General features: G+C 44.7%; 1 protein-coding gene across 1 annotated transcript; it reads right to left on the reverse strand.

Moving 5' to 3' along the window:
• Positions 1-5,034: 5,034 nt before the first annotated feature.
• Positions 5,035-11,915, reverse strand: LOC101556892 (apolipoprotein L2-like). Its single transcript, XM_055143615.1, has 4 exons — positions 11,804-11,915; positions 9,930-10,050; positions 5,348-6,084; positions 5,035-5,132 (listed from the first exon to the last, which is right to left on the reverse strand). The coding sequence occupies exons 1-4, from the start codon at positions 11,913-11,915 to the stop codon at positions 5,035-5,037; spliced, it is 1,068 nt and encodes a 355-aa protein (XP_054999590.1).
• Positions 11,916-21,962: the final 10,047 nt, after the last annotated feature.

A 21,962-nucleotide genomic window follows, 5' to 3' on the forward strand; every position in this document is an offset into this window, starting at 1 on the left:
AGAGAACAGATGCCCAGGAGGAAAATATCATGTAGAGTCAAATGACTTCCAGGTTACAAAAGCATAACATTTGTTAAGTCTTCCTGTGTCCATACAAAAAGGACTTGCTCTGAATAAACTATGCAAAGGACTCAAGGAGAAGAGAAAAACATTATTTACAAGTCAACAGAACACTAAGAAAGAAGCTACAAATAAACAAAGAGGAATAGGAGCACTGTAACGGGAGTAACCCAATAAACCTAAACTACCTGAGGCTATGTTATCCTACAATCAGTGACAAGCCAGCAAGGACTGTCACTGTAACACCACACCCAGTGCTCAGGGCACCAGCGCCTCCACCCTGCCTTCTTTAGAAGAGCACCCACATGGAGGGATGGGTGCTTGATCATTGTGTGATTGTAACCCTAACATGAAAGCTTGTAACTATCTCACAGTGATTCAACAAAATTAAAAAAAAAATAAAAAGAGGAGAAAAATAAAGAAGAGCTCCTACAAACCCCGTATTCCCAGCTGGTCAACCTGTACCCACGCGGCGAGTGCATCAGCTCCTGACGGTGACTTCAGCCTTCCTGCTACCCGCAAATTGCCGCTGTGCCTCTGGCAAGATCACAACAACTTGGGATCAAGTTTTCTGAGAAATTAAATGGCCAAAAATTAGGTATGTGAACCCCACCCACAAACCACATCTGGCTTAGCTATACAAGTTTATTTATTGGCCTTGCTTCAGAGACTCATAAATAAATCTCGAAAGAGATCAAAAACCACAGTTAATCTTGGATTTGCACAAGGCTGAACAGACCCGGGTAAATCAGAGGGGGTCCGGTCAGCCTGGTGCTGCCCAAGCAGAACCCGCAGGAGGTGCTTGCTCCTACAATTCAAAATTGCCCCCATGCCCCTAGTTTGACTCCACCATCCTAGGGCGAACCTCACTGAGGCAAAATCTGCTGAAAATTCTGTTATGCGGGTTTTGTGACTGAAATCTCCAGACTTTCTTGGGCTAAGGATGTGCTACCTCCCCCACACCTCCCTGTACTTCCAGAAGCCTCGGCAGTCACATCCACACCCTAAAGTGGACACCAGTTAAAAAGCTACTCCAGCCTTACCGTCCAGATAAAGATACTAAATGCCCTAAACAGACAACACCATGACCTGTATTGCAAACCATAATGCACAAAAGGAAAAGGAGAAAGAGAGAGAGAAAGTGAGAGAGAGAGAGGAAAAGTGCCTGCCATAGAGGAAGGGTGTGGGTGGGGTGGTGTTGGGGGATGGTTGAAGGGAAACAGGGAACATTGGTGGTGGGAAATGTACACTGGTTGAGGGATGGGTGTTGGGTCATTGCATGACTGAAATCCAGTCATGAACATCTTTGTAATGGTCTATTTCATGGATATTCAATAAAATATTAAAAAATAAAAGTAATGTGGAGTTCATGCCAGCTTCAGTCAGTTTAATCAGTGGCTGAATAAATAGCAGAACTCCTACATATAAATCTTGATGATGATGGTGATTGATGAAGTAACTACAACTGTAGCACTCTCGTCCCATTGTTCATTGATTTGCTCGAGTGGTGCCCAAGGATTTGCTGGGATTGTCCAGGTGTCTGGAGCCCCAGAGAGCAGGAGACAGAAGCCAGCAGCTGCCTGGCCAAGAGCCTCTCAAGGACTGTGTGCAACATCCGGGATCAGCCACACATGCTCACATAAAGGCCCCTTGGTCTTTACCTACTTAATTCAATTTTGGGTCCACTGGAAGCAACAAGTTCATCAAAATTGGGTCTTGGTTGTGACTCCCGGATGCCAGGAAAATGGGAGCGGACAGGAAGAATTGGGTCTTTATGGTTTCCACATCGATAGGACATCAAGGCTGTATGGAGGGGAAATGGTCCAACCTGGAACAATACTATATGTGTTGAATAGAAGGAAGGATATTTCTCTGCGGAACAAACTGATTGCCTCCAGGGCCCTCAGAGTGAACGGCTTTAAAAGGAAGAGGTAGAATGGACTCAGATCAATTAAACCGATTAGATGCACTGACAATCCAGGAAGATCAAATTCAAGAGCTTAAACCAAGGCATCAGCCCTCAGTCTTTCTGTCTGTTTGCTGCCTTTTGGGCCTGATAACCTAGATTCATCCAGAACTGGATGCTATGGACATGTCTTCAGGGCGTTTGAAGAATCACAGACAATATCCCTCTGCCTGGGGACACTCTCCTCTCCCTGGAAAAAGAGGTGTCGTCATGCAGGATAATGTTGTTTTCTGGCTGAGTCTATGTCTGTGGCTCTAACTCAACGAATCTGAGCTGGTACAACTATATAATAAAATCTCATCTAAAGCAATTAAACACAATGGACTCAGAGGCAAAGGTTTCCCGAGTTACCAAATGACTCATTGCCTGAAACATTAAGTACACAAGTGAAATTAAAAGAAAATATTAATTACCTCAGAACTGCTGGAGAATTGAATAGGAGGTGAAACACAATGTTTGAGTGTCAGACAAGTGACAGACCTTGCCTTTGACGACTTTTGTGTGTGTGTGTTGGGATGGGACCAAGGTTTCATACTCTCAAGGTCTGCACTTTAGCACTGCACTGAGTCACGTTCCTGACACTTTTTTTGATCTCTCTCTCTCTCTCTCTCCCTCTCTCTCTCCACACTGGTGATTCTGAGGGTTTATTCCCGGCTCTGTGCTCAAGGATAACTCTTTTCAAGGCTCCAAGTACCCTATGGGGTGTTGGGGATAAAACTTGGGTCACTCACATGCAAGGCAAGTGCCTTTCCTGCTCTACTACCTCTCAGGCCCATCTGCCGACCTCTCTAGGAAGAAATGAAAAATCCATTTGAAAGCCAAAGTAAAACACTGTCTATAGTGAGGGGACCTAGAAAAGTCTTCTGCCAGTGTAGATAAAAGGTCATATCAGGGACTGAAGGCTTTGTGAGTGACCCAGATTTTCTTATAATGCCTTGTCTTTTTATCTTTATAATTAAATTTACGTGCTTAAAATTCTGTCAGGCAAGGTGCTGGAATCTGCCATGACTTGGATTTGAACAGAGGTTGCTGCGGTCACAATGCAGAGTCCTAACCACTATACGGTCACAGCTCGTCACCAGGACTGGAGCAATAGAATGGGTAGGGCATTTGCCTTGCAGGCGGCCAACCTGGGTTCGATTCCTCTGTCCCTCTTGGAGAGCCCAGCAAGCTACCAAGAGTATCCCGCCCGCACGACAGAGTCTGGCAAGCTACCTGTGGTGTATTTGATATGCCAAAAGCAGTAACAAGAAGTCTCACAATGGAGACGTTACTGGTGCCCACTTGAGCAAATTGATGATCAATGGGATGTCAGTGCTACAGTGACAGTGACAGCACTAAAATTCCGTCAACATTTGCGACTTGGTGACCACATTTACCTCATCATCTCTTGGTTCTGGTCTTGGACTCATGTCATGGGAACCTGCTTGGAACTTCTATACTGTACACTTTGTAGAAGTCCGTGAGAGAAGGAATGAGGGTGATATTTTTTTCTTGTCTCTCATGAGGAATGAGGATATTTAGTAAATTCGAGACTAACTCCATTACTAAACTGTCATAAACAAAGGAGGTCATGTTCTTTGTTATCACCTTCTTTTCTCCATGACTTATCCCTGCATGAACCATCTAAGTGATCTAAGATCTAAGTGATCATGTGTCTATGATCTAGGAATGTCTTCAGGGATTCCTAGATCACTCCAGCTACCCCAGACAGCTTAGGGACTTTGGGCTTTGGTGCTGAAGGTCATAGAAAACTGTTAAAGGTAGAAAGGAGACATTCCACAGGATCTGTATCTTAAGGATCTGTTGGTCTAGTTTGGGATAGCAGAGGGACAGGGGCAGTATCTCAAGCATAAATATAGAAAGGCATGCCTGGGAGTTCTTGTGGGTTTATAACAAACATTGTGGTAGCTTGGGCAAAGATGTTGTTGCCTGCCCTTTTTCTGTCTCTTCATTTCAGGCAGATCCTCTCAGTGTCACAAACAAGAATCTGACTCAGTCAGTTGAGTGTATGTCCTGTCAATCTGGAGTGTAGGTGAGTCCATCAGTCAACTCCATAAAGTCTTTAACAATCCCCATGTTTATTGAACTAGAAGCAACATACAAGGCCAGGGAACAAGACAGAACTGAAACATTGTGATTTTTAGCAGGCTGATGATCCGAGATGCTCCATCTCTTCATGTTTAATTTTTAGAGTTTCTTTGGCAGTGCCAGTAGGTTAATTCATGGTATCACACGTGTAAGCCAAAAGCTCCTTCGAGGAACTACTGCCCTGACCTCAGGATATTCTCTTTATTGGAAACCAACAGGTGATGTGTAAGTTTCTTGACTTGTGTTGTCATTTAGATCTTTATTTCTTTTTTTCTCAGAACAACTTCTGTTCCCATTGTAGACTTTAACTATAATTTTATGCTCTTTCTGCACATCCCCAAATTATGTTGATTTGACACAAGTTCCACTAGTTCAACTGTCACCACACTACCATCAATGCCACCACTGTCTCCATCCCCACCAAAACCACCACGATCACTGTCATTAAGAGTTACAGACTAAATAAGTCTGCCTGAGGACAAAGGTAGGTTTCTGTAAGAAAGGCCAGACAAAGAAAATATGATTTACTCGAAGGAATCAATGACTTTTTTTTTTTTTTTTGCTTTTTGGGTCACACCCAGCGATGCTCAGGGGTTACTCCTGGCTTTGCACTCAGGAATTACTCCTGGCGGTGCTTGGGGGACCATATGGGATGCTGGGGATCGAACCCAGGTCGGCCGCGTGCAAGGCAAACGCCCTACCCGCTGTGCTATCGCTCCGGCCCCGGAATCAATGACTTTTTGATGGGCTATAAACCAAGTAAGGTCAACAGAGGAGCCATGTTATTTCTCTATTCCAATAATTCTAACATCATGTCTTTCTCCCATTTCAAATTTTTAATATGTTGATCTGCCCATAGAATGTTCCTCCATGTCTCTATCTTCATTTCTGCGATTTTTTAAATCCCAAATCAATGGTTACTCCCCACTCCCCTTGCTGTCCATCCCCTTCTCTGCTTTATTCCTGGATCTGTTATTACCTTGTCTTTCTTTATTAAGCTCTTTCTTGTACTCAGCTGTAAACGAAGTCAACACATTAATCCCAATTCTATAAACTTAATTTCACCCTCGAATTCCCTCTGACAATGTATCTCACCCCTTACTCCCACCCCACCCCCCTGCTCCCTGCACTCCTCTGAGGGAATGAGACCCCACTGCAATGTCTCATATGCTCGTTGGAGTTCCACCAACATATTTTCCATCTCCTGAGCCCGCTGTCTCGGCAGCTCACCAGACTCTGTCTTAGCCCGCTCCTGTAATTCCTTTGAGTCTTGCTCAAGACTGCATATATCCATCAGGATTGCTAAACCTCTGAAGGCCCCACCAATGACACTGGCTTCCTTGGTCATGGTCTTCGTAGTGGCCCCAAGCACTTTGCTGTTCAGACTAGACATTTGAGCTGCTGCTTCCGGGCTGAGACTGGCCAACTTCATGGTCCACACATGTGTTGCAATGCGTCTCACAACCTTGTAACAATTTACTAAAGAAGAGATTCTTTCTTTGCTATCACCTAGAACTTCCCAGAGCAGGCCTAAGTTGACTCCAGTTGATTCCAAGTTCTTGGCCTCAGCTTCTATGGGCAGTACATATTTGCGCTCCTGGTTCTTACTGATCACAGTTGTGACAACCCCCACACATCCCAGCACCAAACCAGCTCCTGTCAGTGTTAAGCTGGGCACTGCTGTAAAAGGAGACAGAATCATGCCCAGGAAATTCAGGAGGTTGGATGCCACGCCAGAGTACTTAACCACCATGTAAGCAGTGGCACGCTTCTTACGGGCCCGGTCAGCCTTCTCTGCAAGTAGGCGGAGCTGTTTTACGTACTTCCCAACATCACTCTTTACCTGAGGATATAAATTCAAAAACCTCTCCCTGAACTCTTTTTCTTGTTGGTGCATCTCTTTGATGTCTGCGTCTGTGAGTGTTCCCTGTTTCTTCAAGCTTTCACGAAGTGCCTTTGCCTCATCTCTGTAACAAAGAAGGCAGATGATTGATTTGTTAGAGCATCAGTTGGATGATCTGCGCTGGGCTGTGTATCCTGGCTAAACCTAAGAGTTTTCACTATCTCCCACGTGAAAGGATCTGATGGGAGCAATGAATTTTTTTCTTAACGTTAAGCATGTGTTCTACATTGTCAATGATTCCCAGTACTTACTCATCAGGGAATACATACGTGAACATCATTTAAGATGCTCTTAAATCAGAGGTATTTAATCAAGAACTAACACCCTCAAGTACTAGTCAACACCTTCAGCACATCAGTGTTTATAGAGTAGCAACCCTTTATCAATAAGAAGGGGCCTGGAAAACCACAACACCCAAAAGGAGAGAAAGAACTAAAGGGAATGCCCTACCACAGAGGCAGGGTGGGGTGGGAGGGATGGGGTCGGGGTGGTGGGAGGGATACTAGGATCATTGATGGTGGAAAATGGGCACTGGTGGAGGGATGGGTACTCGATCATTGTATGACTGAAATGTAAGCACGAAAGTTTGTAAGTCTGTAACTGTACCTCATGGTGATTCATTAAAAAATTTAAAAATAAATAAAGAAAAAAAAAGGAAAATAAGAAGGGGGCATAAACATGGGAGCACCTTCGTTCAGAGAATTTAGTGATAGAAATTTGATAGAAAGATCCTCAATTACACGGATATTGGGCCAGTAGATGGCCTAACAATGTGATCTTATAATGGGGCTACAGGCCATGTCATATCAGTTCTGACCTGGGGAGAGGCTGGAGTTATGGGTCAACCATATGGGCAGTATGTGTTTGGCTTTTGTTTTTGCTTTTTGGGTCACACCCAGAGATGCTCAGGGGTTACTCCTGGCCCTGTACTCAGGAATTACTCCTAGCCATGCTTGGGGGACCATACAGGATGCTGGGGATTGAATCTGGGTTGGTCGTGTGCAAAGCAAATGCTCTACCCGCTGTACTATCGCTCTGGCCCCAGGCAGTATGTGTAGAATGTAATTTTACAAATTGACTGGGTGGATAATGATTATTTTCTTGAGCAAGGCTTAGTCAGGTTATGTGAAGCTCTCCCTGGACTGGAACTAGACCCTGGCTCTCCATGTCCTCCTTGACAATCTGTAAAGCCCTGTTGTCTACAAAAGAACCTGGTGAGTTGGATTAACGAGAGAATCCCCCTACATGTCCCATCACCATGATATGAGACTAAACCACCCTTTGTGTATTCGTTTTTGACTTGCCTTTAACCAAAGTTCTCTTAGATCAGTTTTGCAAGAATGACCACTATTCTTGGTGTTTCTCTGGGCATTCTGGGCACCCACTTCACTCTACTTCTTCACTAAAATTTCCACTTGTATCTGATGTATTTTCTCCATCTCCTCTATGGCGGTGATTCTAACCCCTATAAAACTACTCTTGAATACTGTCATCTAGATGTTTTTCACAAGAGTCAGAATCAATTTCCCTTCCATAGGGTGAGATTCCTGGTTGGCGATATTTGAATGTGAGGTGACATTGAATGCAGGACAATGAATGACATTTCCCGGGCATAAGGAATGTCACATTTGAGACCTTCCCAGACTTCTCATTTCCCCTTGCTTCTATTAACTGCCATCTTTTCTCTAATAAACTGCAACTGTGAGCCCATCAGCTTTGTTAATTCTTTTTGACAGTCGAATGAATTTTCAGTCTTGAGTGAGTTTTGGAAGACCCCGCCCCAAATTTTAGATGCGGTTAAATATAAAAGTGGAGGGATAGGTCTCACATTTGGCAGTTTGGCTATTTTTTTTCTTTTTGGGGTCACACCTGGAGATGCACAGGGTTTACTCCTGGTTCTGCACTCAGGAACCACTCTTGGTGGTGCTCTGGGGACCATATGGGATTCTGGGAATAGAACCTGGGTCGGCTGCGTGCAAGGCAAACGCCCTACCTTCTGTGCTATCTCTCCATCCCCAAGTTTGGCTAATTCTTGAACGGAGAAATACCAAATCATTAAAGATAGAAGGGAGCTTTAACTGTATTTCCCCCTTTCATACACAAGCTTGATATTATAAATAACCCCTTTCAAGATTTTGGCCACATGGTACAATTGATTCAGTTGCCAGGGAAGCAGGGATCTGTCACTAAGTTTGGTTCTGTGTAGAGCTTCCTGGCTGCTGTCACAAAAATGCAATAGCTGAGCCTTAAGTTCATAGCATTGAGATAGGGAGTATGGTAGCACCCTACCCCGACAGGATGGTGACCCTGGTACCCTCTGTACCACTGAATTGCCTCTACTGCATACTGGGACCTGGTCAAGGCAAACTTACCTGCAAGAAAGAACTTTCCTGATGGCATGGTATGGACAAGGTGCTACACAGTGGCCCTCAGAGATGTCTGTCCTCTCAGGTGTCATCAGTCTAATTTTTACCTTTGCTTCTGAGAGCTGCTAGTGTTTGCCTATAAGGCCGTGTACGACTTTATGGAACCTTAAAAATATCTCAGAGACGTAGTTAAGAGTGATCTCTGGTTATGGAAAGATAATGCTAGTAAAACCTGCATTTGGCATACTACTGGAGAAAAAGTTACTCTTTAATTAGACTCAGAGTATCCTCAGCTTCTTTCGATCACACACACACACACACACAAATGGAACTACCCTGCAACTAACTGTGCTATTATTATAGGGATGTGAGAGTGAGAGTGACTCCCCACAGGCCAGGGGCTTCCTACGTGGAATAGAAGAGTGTCCTGGAGGGCTGTGAAAAACTTTTTTCCCAGACATTTGTGGAGGAAATGACACCCCTGACCCATCATCCATCCCAGACTGAGGGCATCCATTGGGGAAGGAAAGAATTCTAGGCAGGATGATTGTGGTGGTTGAACCCCACTGTTTAATTCCTTCAATCCAAGCAGAAGCATTGCTACTCTCATTGGACAGATGGGGAATCTGGGAATGCCAAGCACAGATTTAGAGCCCTTGTGCTGGGGGAGATAGAGTCAGGATCTAGCCCATAAGCACAAATATCTTATGACCTCTCTGTCCCGTGGACTGAAAGGTCCCTGTAGCAATTGAATTTTCCACTTAATTGGAGAGAAAGGACTTTGTACAGTTACAAACTTATGAACTTTGGTGTTTGCATTTCACTCATACAGTGATCGTTTACCCATCCCTCCACCAGTGCCCATTCACCTCCACTAATGATCCCAGTATCCCTCTCACCACCCCCACCCCATCCCCCACCACCCCACCCTGCTTCTGCGGCAGGGCATTCCCTTTTGTTCCCTCTCCTTTTGGGTGTTGTAGTTTGCAGTAGAGGTATTGAGTGGCCTTCATGTTCGGTCTATAGTCTACTTTCAGTTCGCATCTTCCAACTGAATGGGTCCTCCCAACATCCTCTACTTGGTGTTCCCTTCTCTATCTGAGCTGGAGAAAGGACTTTCATCGAGTGCCCAGGTTTTCCAGGATGGTTTTACTTCTCCCTATAGGAAGTGTCTACTTTCATCTCTATGAAGTGGACCCTTAGCCCTGTTTCTTCCCTGTATAGTTTCCAGATGTTGATATTAATTGAGCATCACTCTGTATCAGTACCATGCTAAATACTTTGCATGTGTTGCCTTATTTTCTTTAATGACAGTGGATCGAGAGATGGCATTAAAGCATGCTCACATATTCCCTCCCCCCCTTTCCTTCCTCTCAACTCAGACCATCACCGCCATTTGGATGACATAGCCATCAGATGCTGTGAGTATAGCACACCCCTTACCCAAACCACAGGTGATTAAATGGAGACGTGCTAGCAAGGATGAGAGTAGCCCATACTGACGGAATGACATCCTACTGACCCTTTCCTTCCTCTTAATTACCTGGTTAACTCAGCATCAGCCACAAACTGCTCCCACTCTTCATCTCCACTTAACAGAAGTTGCAGGTCCTCCTTGCTCACTTCATTCAGGAGAGAGTGGATGGTGTAGTCAATAAAGCTCTCTAGATGGAAGAAGAAAGAAAAGAGATCAGAGTATTGGGGAGCAGCTTCTCTGGTATTGAGTCCATGGTGTTTCCATGTGCTTCTTCCTGAGCACTGTTTCCTGAGACATTTTTAGTTGGGTTTTTTCCCTTCTTTTTGGGTCACACCCGACGATGCACAGGGATTACTCCTGGCTTTGCATTCAGGAATTTTGCCTGGTGGTGCTTCTTGGGGGACCATATGGGATGCTGGGAATCGAACCCAGGTTGGCCTCGTGCCAGGCAAACGCCTTACCCGCTGTGCATTTGCTCCAGCCCCTGTATTTATTCTTATGGAGGGTCTCTTCTAGGGTCATTGACATGAATAGGGCCCTCCCAGAGGCCATCATATCTGGTCAGCAGGAGCTTATTATAGGCTATTCAGGGCAGGTGCTCTAACACAGCTATGGGTGCAGAGGATATGGGACTGAGGGGAGAGATTCTACTGGAAACAAGAAAGGAAAGGATCAGAATTTAGGTGTTGCCGTGTGTTAAGTCACATGGCAAGGATACACAGTGATTCTCTGTTTAACGCAGGAAAATATATATTTTTTTATTGTATGAAAGGGTGCAAGTAACGTGGCATGTAACTCAGTTCCAATATTGCAAAGAAGAAAAGGGTTCCTACTCAAGGTTGGCCATGACTACCTCTATTCCCAACATCTATGCAGTCTAGAGAGTTTCAGGCAGACACTTTTAGAAATTTTGGACACATGAGGTGAATATAATGTGAAGTCAATGTAGCTTGGTTAGAATGGTCTTGTGGGGAATGCTCGAGAAAGGAGGCATGGAGGAGTAAAGAGACCACTTCAGGGTTGCCGATCAACCCCCTCCTCACCCTGCCTCACCGCACTCAGTATAGACACACTATTTCTTCTTCTCCCTCTGCTCTCCTCAAGTAACTGTCCTGGTTCACTTGTGAGCCATTTAACAGTTAGAAGTAGAGGAAGCTATAAGTGAGCACCTCAGCCAGGGCTCCTGAGGAGATACCGGGAAGAAGATATCCTCACAGATGCCAACTGGCTGAGTCTTTTTGTCCCTCTAGAGTTTACATGCTGTTCATGAACTTTTCAATTCTTGATTCCGCAGGAGGCTATCTCAGCCTGGAGGTACTCTCTCATTGTGGGGTCTTGGGGAGGACCCAGTCAGAGAACAGGAAACTGAATACCTGGGTTCATGATTCGGCAGGATCTCACACTCAGCACTCTGTATCCAGGTAGAGAGGCGTGACTTCAGCCTGTGGGGGGAAGAACAAAGTGTGGGGTTCGGTGTGAATAACTGGGCCATACAGCAGTGAGGGGAAGGGGTCTGAGCTTACCCCCAGAAGGGTTACAAATGCTAAAAACGCTCCTCTGCGAAATCTTCCAGTGAATCCCAGAACCTAGAGAAGGGCTCTCTCTCTCTCTCTCTCTCTCTCTCTCTCTCTCTCTCTCTCCCCCCCTCTTCTCTTCTTCTCTCTTTCTCTTTTTTTAAAATTTTATTGAATCACCGTGAGATACAGTTATAAAGATTTCTTTCTTTTTTTTTTCTTTTTGGGTCACACCCGGGAATGCACAGGGGTTACTCCTGGCTCTGCACTCAGGAATCACTCCTGGCGGTGCTCAGGGGACCATATGAGATGCTGGGATTAGAACGCAGGTCAGCCGCATGCAAGGCAAGCGTCCTACCCGCTGTGCTATCACTCCAGCCCCTCTCTTCCTCTTTTGCTGAGATTTCCGTCCGTGGTTCTCCTCACCTGGGCAATACTTGACCCCATGCCTCTGCAGGGGTCCCTGCTGGTCTGGGCTGAGGGCACTTCCTGAGGACAGACAAGGAAATGTCTTTCTGTGAAAAGCAACTGATGACATGACGCATGTTAATCCAGAGCTGGACCTTCCCTGCCCTGCCCCATCTTATTTACTAACTGTCCCATGAATCTGTGGCCGTGGGAGGTCACTTTCAGTGCACCTCTGAAGGACACCAATTAGGCTCTTCCTTTGTGACCTTGGTGGCTTTCTTTCACATGCCTTATACATAACATACAGGAAGTCAAGAATGTGGAAGCAGGAGACTGAGGAAGAAAAGAAGGAGAGCAAGAAAAAGAAAAAGAGAAGATGAAACAACATGCTTCCATTGAAACAATCAGAAAACTAACACACTGTTCAAAAAGGATCTCCATGAGAGCCTGGAATAAAATCCACAACAAATTAAAGCACTATTTCAGGAAATTTTGAGTTGAGAATTTTGATTTTTGACTACAACCCCAAAGACTTAAAAGTGACATTTATGGGAATTATTAAAAATTAAAGATTGCCAAGAATACCCATAAACTAAGGCAGATACAACTGAGGTTCCCAGACACTGTTTGCAGTGTTTCAGCATACTAAAGAGAGCCCGCCTCAGTACAATCAACCACTCCACGTATCGGCAGAAGCCCTAATAATAATAGGGCTGCTAGACGGGTGAGAGATCTGAGCTGTCCTTTTTTTGAGGTCTCTGTGGAGATTAGAGATAACATAGGCCTTCCAGTGCAGGTATGTAAGGGGGAAATGGGGACTTAATCATACAAAGGATGATATCTGCAGAAGCAATAGATGAGAGCCACACGCACACACTCACACAACCCAGTTTAGCTCTGCTTCAGGCTTCCCCAGCCAGGGTGAGTGTGGGGGTGTCAGCAGTGTGGCTTCCTCTCCTCTCCCAAGAAGGAAGCTTCTGGATTCAGGGCACACAGGTCTGAGCCCCATCACCCCACAGATTCCAGAAAGGACAGGGCTGGCATTATGGACGGCCCGTCATCTTCCTGCTCCCTTTTCCTTTTGAGGCTCTAGGAAAGTCATTCTCCTCTTGTTGCCTCAATTTACCCCAAGACCTGGCACTGAGAAGGCACTCAGACTTGGGTGAGTTACACCAAGCCAGTGTTCTTGGGTCTTGGCTTGATCCCACAGTCTCAAGAAAGAAATCCTTTGTCCACTCAGCCTGAGCAGCAGGGCCCTCAGAATTGGGGGAGGTACAGAGGAGTACTACCCCACTCTCTTCTTCCTCCTTCAATGCTGCTTCCATATCCCAAGGGAGAATTCTCCCCCTCCCCTCTGACCACCTCCACCTGTCTTCTCTTGTCACCCTGTCTCAGGGACACAGGCTCAATAAGGGGTACTGAGTTGTCCTTGTGAATCCATCTGAGCAGTCCCCTCCTTCTTATGTTTAGAGAATAAGGGGAAGGAGCCTCAGTCAGCCCAATGGGTCCAAATCTGGGCTCTGCTACTGGTTCCTGTGTGGCCTTAAGCCCTATACCTAACGTTCTGGACTTGTTTTTTCTGGTCCAGTCACCATTGTCCTTTGAGCGAGGTTGTGAGAAGATGAGGGTGAGAAGATGGAGGTAGGGTCCGCTCTCACCTGCTTACCACAATGTCCTCTTCCTGTCGTCGGGATTAGGATCCAAGTACTCCAGTGCTCCTGACCCTTTTGTGGGTAATGAGTGTGCACAGATCCCAGAACGGAAAACAAGGTAAACTGACTCTCGAGGCAGTGGAGACAAATTGATCACACCAGGTCCAATGTCCAGGGCTCAGCACTTCAGTCTCTGTTCTTTTCTCACCCTGTTAGAAGTGTATTTCCAGACCCCCACATTTCAGATTTCACTCTGCTCTGCTTCTCCCCTGCTCAGCCCACTGCCCCTGAGCCAGGGAAGGGGTGGGAATTTAATGCAATAAAGCCAACTGGGTTGCCACCTCAACATCCATCCAGCATCCAGCTGATGTCAGTGGCACAGAATGAGGTAAACACACAAGAAGACAAACAAGGAAGGATTGGGCTATGGACTCTAGGGGAGGGGAATAAAGTCCAAGACTTGGATCATTCATCCTGGCTTCCACATTGACTGGTTGTCATGGCTTCATGGTGTAGAGATCACCCCAACTAGGAACACGATGGCAGATCTGAAAGGAGAAAAGAACAGTTTCTGGGCATACAAACCCATTACTTCCAGGGGCACCCAATACTGATGACTTTAGTATGGAGGAGGAAGGAACTCAACCCCAATAGGCAAAAGCCAAAGACGTTACTGAAAATTCCAGGCAGAACAAATTCAGAACTTGAACCAAGTCTTCAGGACTCAACCTCTGTGTGCTTGTTGTGTTTTCGACCTGATACCCTGGACTCATCCAACACTTGCGGCTATGGACACACATTCAGGATGTTTGAGAACCAGAGAATTACCGTGGGTCTCCTCTACCTGGAAGGAGAGGTGTCCTTATTCAGGATCAACATCGTTTTCTGGGTAACAGTTGGGTTCTGGATAGAAGGTCAAAATGTCAGAAAGAATATATCATGAGATGTTGGACTTTTGTAAATGTCCCAATACCGCTGGCCTGGCCATCGCTAAGTGATGGCTAAGGAGGCAAAAAGGATACAAATTCTGTAGAGCAAGATGAAGAGAGTCAGGTGATTCTCATGCCCACAGAATTGCTAGCTCTGTCGTTTAGACATATACTACACCTCTACAGCACCAATATGCTCAAAGACCCTGAGCCCTACCCCTGTTACCTCCCATCCATCTCTTCTTACTCTTCCATGCCCACCCCAGCCCATCTTCTTGACATTGATTGGCTTTATTCTCCTTGAACTTTTCCTACTTAATTCAGATCCTGGGTCCATTGGAAGCAGCAAGTTAATCAAAACTGGGTCTTTCTTGTGACTCCCGGATGCCAGGAAAATAGGAGCCAACAGGAAGAATTGGGTCTTTATGGTTTCCACACCGATAGGACATCAAGGTTGTATGTAGGGGAAATGGTCCAACCTGGAACAATACAATACATGTTGAATAGAAGAAAGGATATTTCTCTTTGAAACAAACTGATTACCTCTGGGGTCCTCAGAGTGGACAACTTTGGAGGGAAAAGGCAGAATTTGGATTCCGGTCTATGAAACCTAAAGATGCACTGTCAATCCAGGAAGATCAAATTCAAGAGCTTAAACCAAGGCACCAGGTTCAGCCTGATAACATAGATTCATCCAAAACTGGATGCTGTGGACACATCTTCAGGGTGTTTGAAGAACCACAGAGAATACCCCTCTGCCTGAGGAAACTCTCCTTTGCCTGGGTAAAGAGGTGTGTTCATGCAGGATAACATTGTTCTCTGGGCAATAGCCTTGGTTCTGAACAGAAAGCGTTTGGTGACAAGAATATTTGCACCACATGACAGAGATTGTAGATTTATTTTGATGAAAATGACAAAAACTTATGATATGTATCTTTGGATATATATATTTTTTGGCTTTTTGGGTCACACCCGGAGATGCACAGGGTCCACTCCTGGTTTGACACTCAAGAATTATTGCTGACAGTGCTCAGGGGACCAGATGGTTGCCAGGATCGAAGCCAGGTTGGCCACATGCAAGGCGACCACTCTACTTGCTGGATTATCATTCCAGTTCCTAAATGTTGGGTTTTAAAATCGATTTCATAGAGGGAATTTTGCTGTTTGGTGGAAAGTTTTAAAAGGTGCTCACTTTGTGCTTTGGATGAACTTCCCTGTTCTAAGCTAAGAAAATGCTGATTTTAGTAAACTGCCTGTAGCTGAACTGATAAGGTGCTACAATGTTGGTCTGAGCAGGAAGCAAAGTAATGAGGACCTTGCAGCAGTGTCCATAAAAAGGCTTCGAGACCATTGCTTGTGGCTGATGTTCTTAGGTACCCTTGCTGTCTGGACTTGCTCACCGGTGAAGTAAACCTCTTCTCTCACCACAGATGTCTTGGCGGTCTTGACTAAGCAAACACTGTTCAGGAAACTGCTCCTTCCTCGTGTGACTGTTCACTGGAAGGTCGCCATGTCTAAGACCAAATATACAAGGAGGTAATCCTGGTTTCAACCAGTCTTCCCCTTCCTCAGGGAGCTCAGGGCTTTGTAAAGAGCCTGAATCCAAGGGCCAGACAGAGAGGATGTATCTACCCACTAACCTGGTCAACCCTTCATCAGGGAGACCCAGATCCTAATGAACTCAGCAGATACAACGTTATTCAGAGATAACTCTGAGGAGACCTGAAGGTCACCCAGCTGCATGGTGGCTTTCAGACAGTACCTGGTAGACTGAGTTCTGCTACAGAGAACATGTTCAGTGGGAATCCCATGGCTTTACTCTATGGATCTATAATTATAATGTTTATGCTGAAGATCCAAACTCTCATATTTACATGATAAAATGATTTTTTTGTTTGTCTTTGTTGTGGGATCATACCCTGCAACATTCAGTGCTCTGGTGACCATATTATGTGCCGGGATTTGACCCAGGATCACAGTCACTGTCATGTACTAGGCAAGCACCTTAATCTTTGCAGAATTTGGGGCTCAATTATCTTTTATACCCATGTTTTGGTGCCATTACAGTCGAGTGGGTAAGTACTTGGGAGAGTGCTTTGTCTCCCAAGGTAGAAAGAAAAAGACATTCCATTTATTTGGCTTTATCTGATGTCTCAGCCTCTTTCCATAATGGTATGAAGAAGATATCATTAGGCTGAATGTCTCAATTCTCAATAAATTTTTATTTATTGATTACATAATAGATAATAGAAATCTGTGTAACATGATGACCTCCTAGCATTTCTTTTGGATTTTTACAAGTAAGTAGCTAATATTGTAATTCAAAATTACAATATTATTACAATATATAATATTACAGAGAGTAATACAATAATACAGAAAGTCTCTTGCCCACATGCCTGGCTGTCTTCCCCGGGGCCCCTCGGAGGGGATGGGCTCCAGCTTCCCTCCCCACACTGAGCAGAGCTCCCTGCGGCCAAAGACCACTGGAACCTAGCTACAGCCATGCTGGAGGCCCCTCTCAACACGTTCAGGCAGTCCTCATGCATGAAGGTGCCAGCAGAGGAACCCAGGTGTGTGTAATCCCATCAACGGCCAACATCCAGAGAGAGACTTAAAAGCAAGCTCTCAGAAGTGTGCGCAGCTGCTAAGCCTCTGATACGAAGATATCTTGTAGCCTACTTCTCCCTCTGGGAGAAACTGGAAATCTTCTGAGAGTTTTCTGCCCACATGGGGCAGCCTTGCAAGCTTCCCATGGTGTATTCATATGCTAAAGCCAGTAACAAGCTGGATCTCATTCCCCTGACCCTGAAAGAGCCCCTAGGGCAACATCGTTGGGAGGGCCTAGTCGAGATAGACTTCTAAGATCTCAGGGAAAGGACGAAATAAGAGGTTACTGAGCCCGCTCGAGAAATCGATGATTAATGGGATTTCGTGATCATGATCGTGATCAAAGTAGCTAATATCATCGAACCTTCCTCCACCTTATTGAGACAAAACCACCAAGGGTTCAGCTACCACATGAATGAACTTCCCAATTTTTTTTTAAGTGAATACAAATAGTTTTATTGAAAGAAATTCAGAGAAATGTGAGGACAGAAAGAGAGAGGGGAAAGAGAGAGAGACAGACAGAAAGACATACAGAGACTCATGTTCAAGAGAGAACAGGGACTTCTCCAGAGTCTACAAGCCTGAAATTACTCATTTGGAAGAATAACATTGAGTGGAAGAACCAGCTGTGCTAGTGGCAGTCTAATGGAACATATAATTCAGACATGACAGTCCGCAAAGCACTGAGAGAGGATTGGTCTGGAGAAAGGAAACATTGACGTCAGCCTCTGGGTCTCCTCCCATGACAAAACTTCTGGTTATTTGCATTTGGAGCTTCAGGTTATTTGTATTTGTTTCCACTTGAGGAAGTGGTGATAGCCCTGCTGGTGTATATAGGATGACTGAATCCACACCAGATGGAGGAGTCACTGGTGCATGTCTGAGAACAGTGAATGTTGTGGGAAAAGCAGTGAAGGAACAGAGTGTCTAGAGTAAGCAAAAACTCAGGAAGATTCTGGAGCTCAGGTGTGTCCATATGACTAATTATTTTCCCTCATTATACAATCTTTGAATATTAGACCCAAGTTCTTCAGCCATCTGGGATTTTCACATGTTAAACAGAGGCTTTAGATTCTGAGTTTAGAAGTAAATCTAGAATAGATGTGTTTTGTATTAAACTGGATTTAATTATAGATCAGAGTATATTGTCAGGGAATCAGTATGTTAATCTCTACAAAGCAAGAAAGTAATTTCCAAACGATCTGGATAGTATTATATTATTTCACTGTATCTTTATGGTCCTAGACCTCCCCGTACCTAACAGAGCCCCGGCAGCCGAACACTTCTGGAACCCAGTCACAACCACGCTGAAGGCCCCTCTCCACATGCTCGGACGAGCCTCATGCATGAAGGAACCAGGCAGAGGAACCCAGGTGTGCGGGACCTGAGGCTGAGATCTCCAAGCTTGCTCTGATTGGGACTTGGCCTCCTCCACCCAGATCCCTCATTTTCTAGTAACTAAGCAGTCATACCCACAAACTACCCTCGGCAGCTGTGTAATCGCATCAATGTCCAAGTTCCAGAGACTATAAAACAAAGCTCCCAGAAGCTCTTATTGTCTAGACCTCTTATTGTCTAGCTCTCCCTCTCGGAGAAGCAAGCAAGATACTGCCCCGCATGGCAGAGTCTGGCAAGATCCCTGTGGCGTATTTGATATGCCCAAAACAGTAACAATGATGGGTCTCATTCCCCTGACCCTGAAAGAGCCTCTAACGTGGCACTGTTAGGAAGGACAAGTAAAGAGAGGCTGTTAAAATCTCAGGACTGGGACGAATGGAGACGTTTCTGGGCCGGCTCGAGCAAATCAAGTATCAACGGGATGATAATGAAACAGAGACACCAAAAATTCTCTGTGGTTGGACTTAAGCCCTTTGCTTGTAAGGTTCTCAGGGGAGAGTATTAAGTCCTAAAATACAACCTGCCCTGGTGTATGCCCTTCATGACCTCTAATTCCTTTCCAATAGTACCTCTGTTTTTGTTCATGTTAGCCTGAGTCTATGTTCTGTGCCTCTAACCAAATGATTTTGAACTTTTATAACTATTCAATAAAATTGCATCTAAAGCAACTAAACACACTGGACTCAAAGGTTTGATGAGTTATCAAATGACTCATTGCCTGAAACACTAAATACACAAGTGAAATTAAAAGAAAATATGAATTATCTCAGAACTGCTGGAGAATTGAATAGGAGGTTAAATACAATTTTGGGTGTTCAGTCAAGTGACAGGCCTTGCCTTTGCTGACTTCTTTGTGTGTGTGTGTGTTGGGATGGAACCAAGGTTTCATACCCACAAGGTTTGTACTTTAGCAGTGAGTCATGTTCTTGACATCTTTTTGATCTCTCTCTGTCTCTCTGGCCACACCTGGTGATACTCAGGGTTTATTCCTGGCACTGTGATCAATGACTCTCCTTGCAGGTCTCCAAGTATCTTATAGAATATTGGGGATAAAATCAGACCAGTCACATGCCAGGCAAGTGCCTTACTTGCTCTACTATCCCTCAGGCCCATCAGTTGACCTGTCTAGGAAGAAATGATAGATCCATTTGGAAGTCACAGGAAAATGCTATTTATAATTAGGAGACTGAGAAAAGTCTTCTGCCAGTGTAGATAAAAGGTCATATCATGGACTAGAAGCTTTGTGAGTGACCTAGATTTTCTTACAGTGCCTTTTCTTTTTGTTCTCTTTTTATCTTTATAATTAAATTTGTGTTTTTAGAATGCTGTTGACATTTATGACTGGTGTCCATAGTTACCTTATCATCTCTTGGTTCTATTCCTGGACTCATGTCACGGGGACCTGTTTGGCATTTACATGCTGTAAAATTGGGTCGAAGTCCATGAGAGAGGGGAATAGGGTTATATATATATATATATATATTTTTGTATCTCAATGAGGATATTCTAGTAAATTCGAGGCTAATTGTCAAGACAAAGAAGATCATATTCTTTGGCATCACCTTCTTTTCTCCATGACTTATCTCCACATTAACCATCTAAGTGGTCTAAGATCTAAGTGATTGTGCCACTATCCTTGTCTCCAGGGGATCCTAGATGATGCCAGCTACCCCAGGCAGCCTGGGGACTTTGGGCTTTGGTACTGAGAGTCGTGGGAAGCCATTAAAGGTAGGAAGGAGACATTCAATAGGTATTAAGAATCTGTTGGTCTAATTTGGGATGGGCAGAGGGACAGGGGCTTTATCTCGAGCATAAACATAGAAAGACATGTCTGAGGGTCTTGTGGGTTTATGACAAACATTGTGGTAGCTTGGGCACGGATGTTGTTGGCTGCCCTTTTCCTGTCTCTTCATTTTAGGCTCATCCTCTCTTATTGTCACAAACAACGATCTGGCTCAGTTAGTTGAGTGTATGTCCCATCAACTGAACTCCATTAATCAGCTCCATAAAGTTTTTAACAATCCCGATGTTTATTGAACTAGCAGCATCATACAAGGCCCAGGAACAAGACAGAGCTGAAATATTGTGATGTTTAGCAGGCTGAGGCTCTTTATGTTTAATATTTAGAGTACCTTTGGCAGTGCCAGGAATTGAACTCATGCCCCAAGCATGCAGGCAAATGTCCTTCTGTGGAGCCACTGTCCTGACCTCAGATTGTTCTCTTCTTTGTACATCAGAGGTGGCAGGGCAAGTGTCTTGACTTGTGTTGTTCTGACTTCTTATTCATTTTTTCTCACAACAACTGCTGTTCCCACAGTAGAAATTCACTGCAATCTTATACTTTTTCTGTACATTGCAAGCAACAATGATTTGACACAATATCCAGCCGTTCAACTGGCATCACACGACCACCACCATCCCTCCTACATCACCGCCACCATCACCACCGTCACCACCATCATTGTCATTAAGAGTTACAGACTAAGTGACAGAAGTCCACCTGAGGAAAAATGTAGGTTTCTGTAAGACAGACCAGGCAAGAAAAAAGAATGAATTCCATGAAGGAATCAATGACTTTTTGCTGGGTCATAAGCCCAGGGAAGGTCAACAGAGGAGCCCCGTTCCTTCTCTATTCCCACAATACGAACCTCTCATCTTTCTCCCATTTCCAGATCTTTAATATGTTGATCTGCCCATAGACTGTTCCTCCACGTCTCAATCTTTATTCCTGTAATGTTCTAAAATCCCAAATCAATGGTTACTCCCCACCATGCTTGCTGTCTATCCCCCTTTTTGCTTTATTTCTAGATCTCTTATTACCTTGTCTTTCTTCATTAACATTCTCCTTGTACTCAGCTGTAGGTGAAGTCAACACCCCAATGCCAATTCTATGAGCGTGATTTCACCCTCTACTTTCCTGTGACAATGTATCCCACACCATAGTCCCACCCACTACCCTGCTCCCTGCACTCCTCTGAGGGAATCAGACGCTACTGCAGCATCTCATAGACCTGTTGGAGTCCTACCAACATATTTTCCATCTTCTGAGCCCACTGCCTCAGCATCTCACCAGACTCTGATTTTGCCTGCTCCAATAATCCCTTTGACTCTTGCACAAGCTCGTATATACACATCAGAATTTCTAAACCTGTGCAGGCCCCACCATTGACACAAACTCTCTCGGTCATCATCCTAGCAGTGCCTCTAAACATTCCGATGATCACCTTTAACCTGGTTTCAGTTGATTCCAACTTCTTGTTCTCAGTTTCGATGGATGATACATATTTGCGCTCCTTTTCCCAAGTTGTGCAAACAGTCAGTAATATCAGTGCCAGAATAATTACATAAACTACTAAAATGATCCCTGTTATATCTCGGAGCAGAACTAGGCCCATACCACCTAGGATTAAGTATGGGACAATAGTGAACGTGGCGTATTTAGCAATGGTACGGCTATTCTGGAGCCAGTCGGCCTCCTCTGCAAGTGTCTGGAACTGTTTTATGTACTTCTGAATATCCCTTTCCAAGTTAGGATAGCACTTAAAAAACTTTTCCTTGAACTCCGTCTCTTGTTGGCGCATCTCTTTT

Source organism: Sorex araneus, chromosome 6, assembly GCF_027595985.1.
Source record: "Sorex araneus isolate mSorAra2 chromosome 6, mSorAra2.pri, whole genome shotgun sequence".
In the NCBI taxonomy this organism is placed as follows: Eukaryota; Metazoa; Chordata; class Mammalia; order Eulipotyphla; family Soricidae; genus Sorex; species Sorex araneus.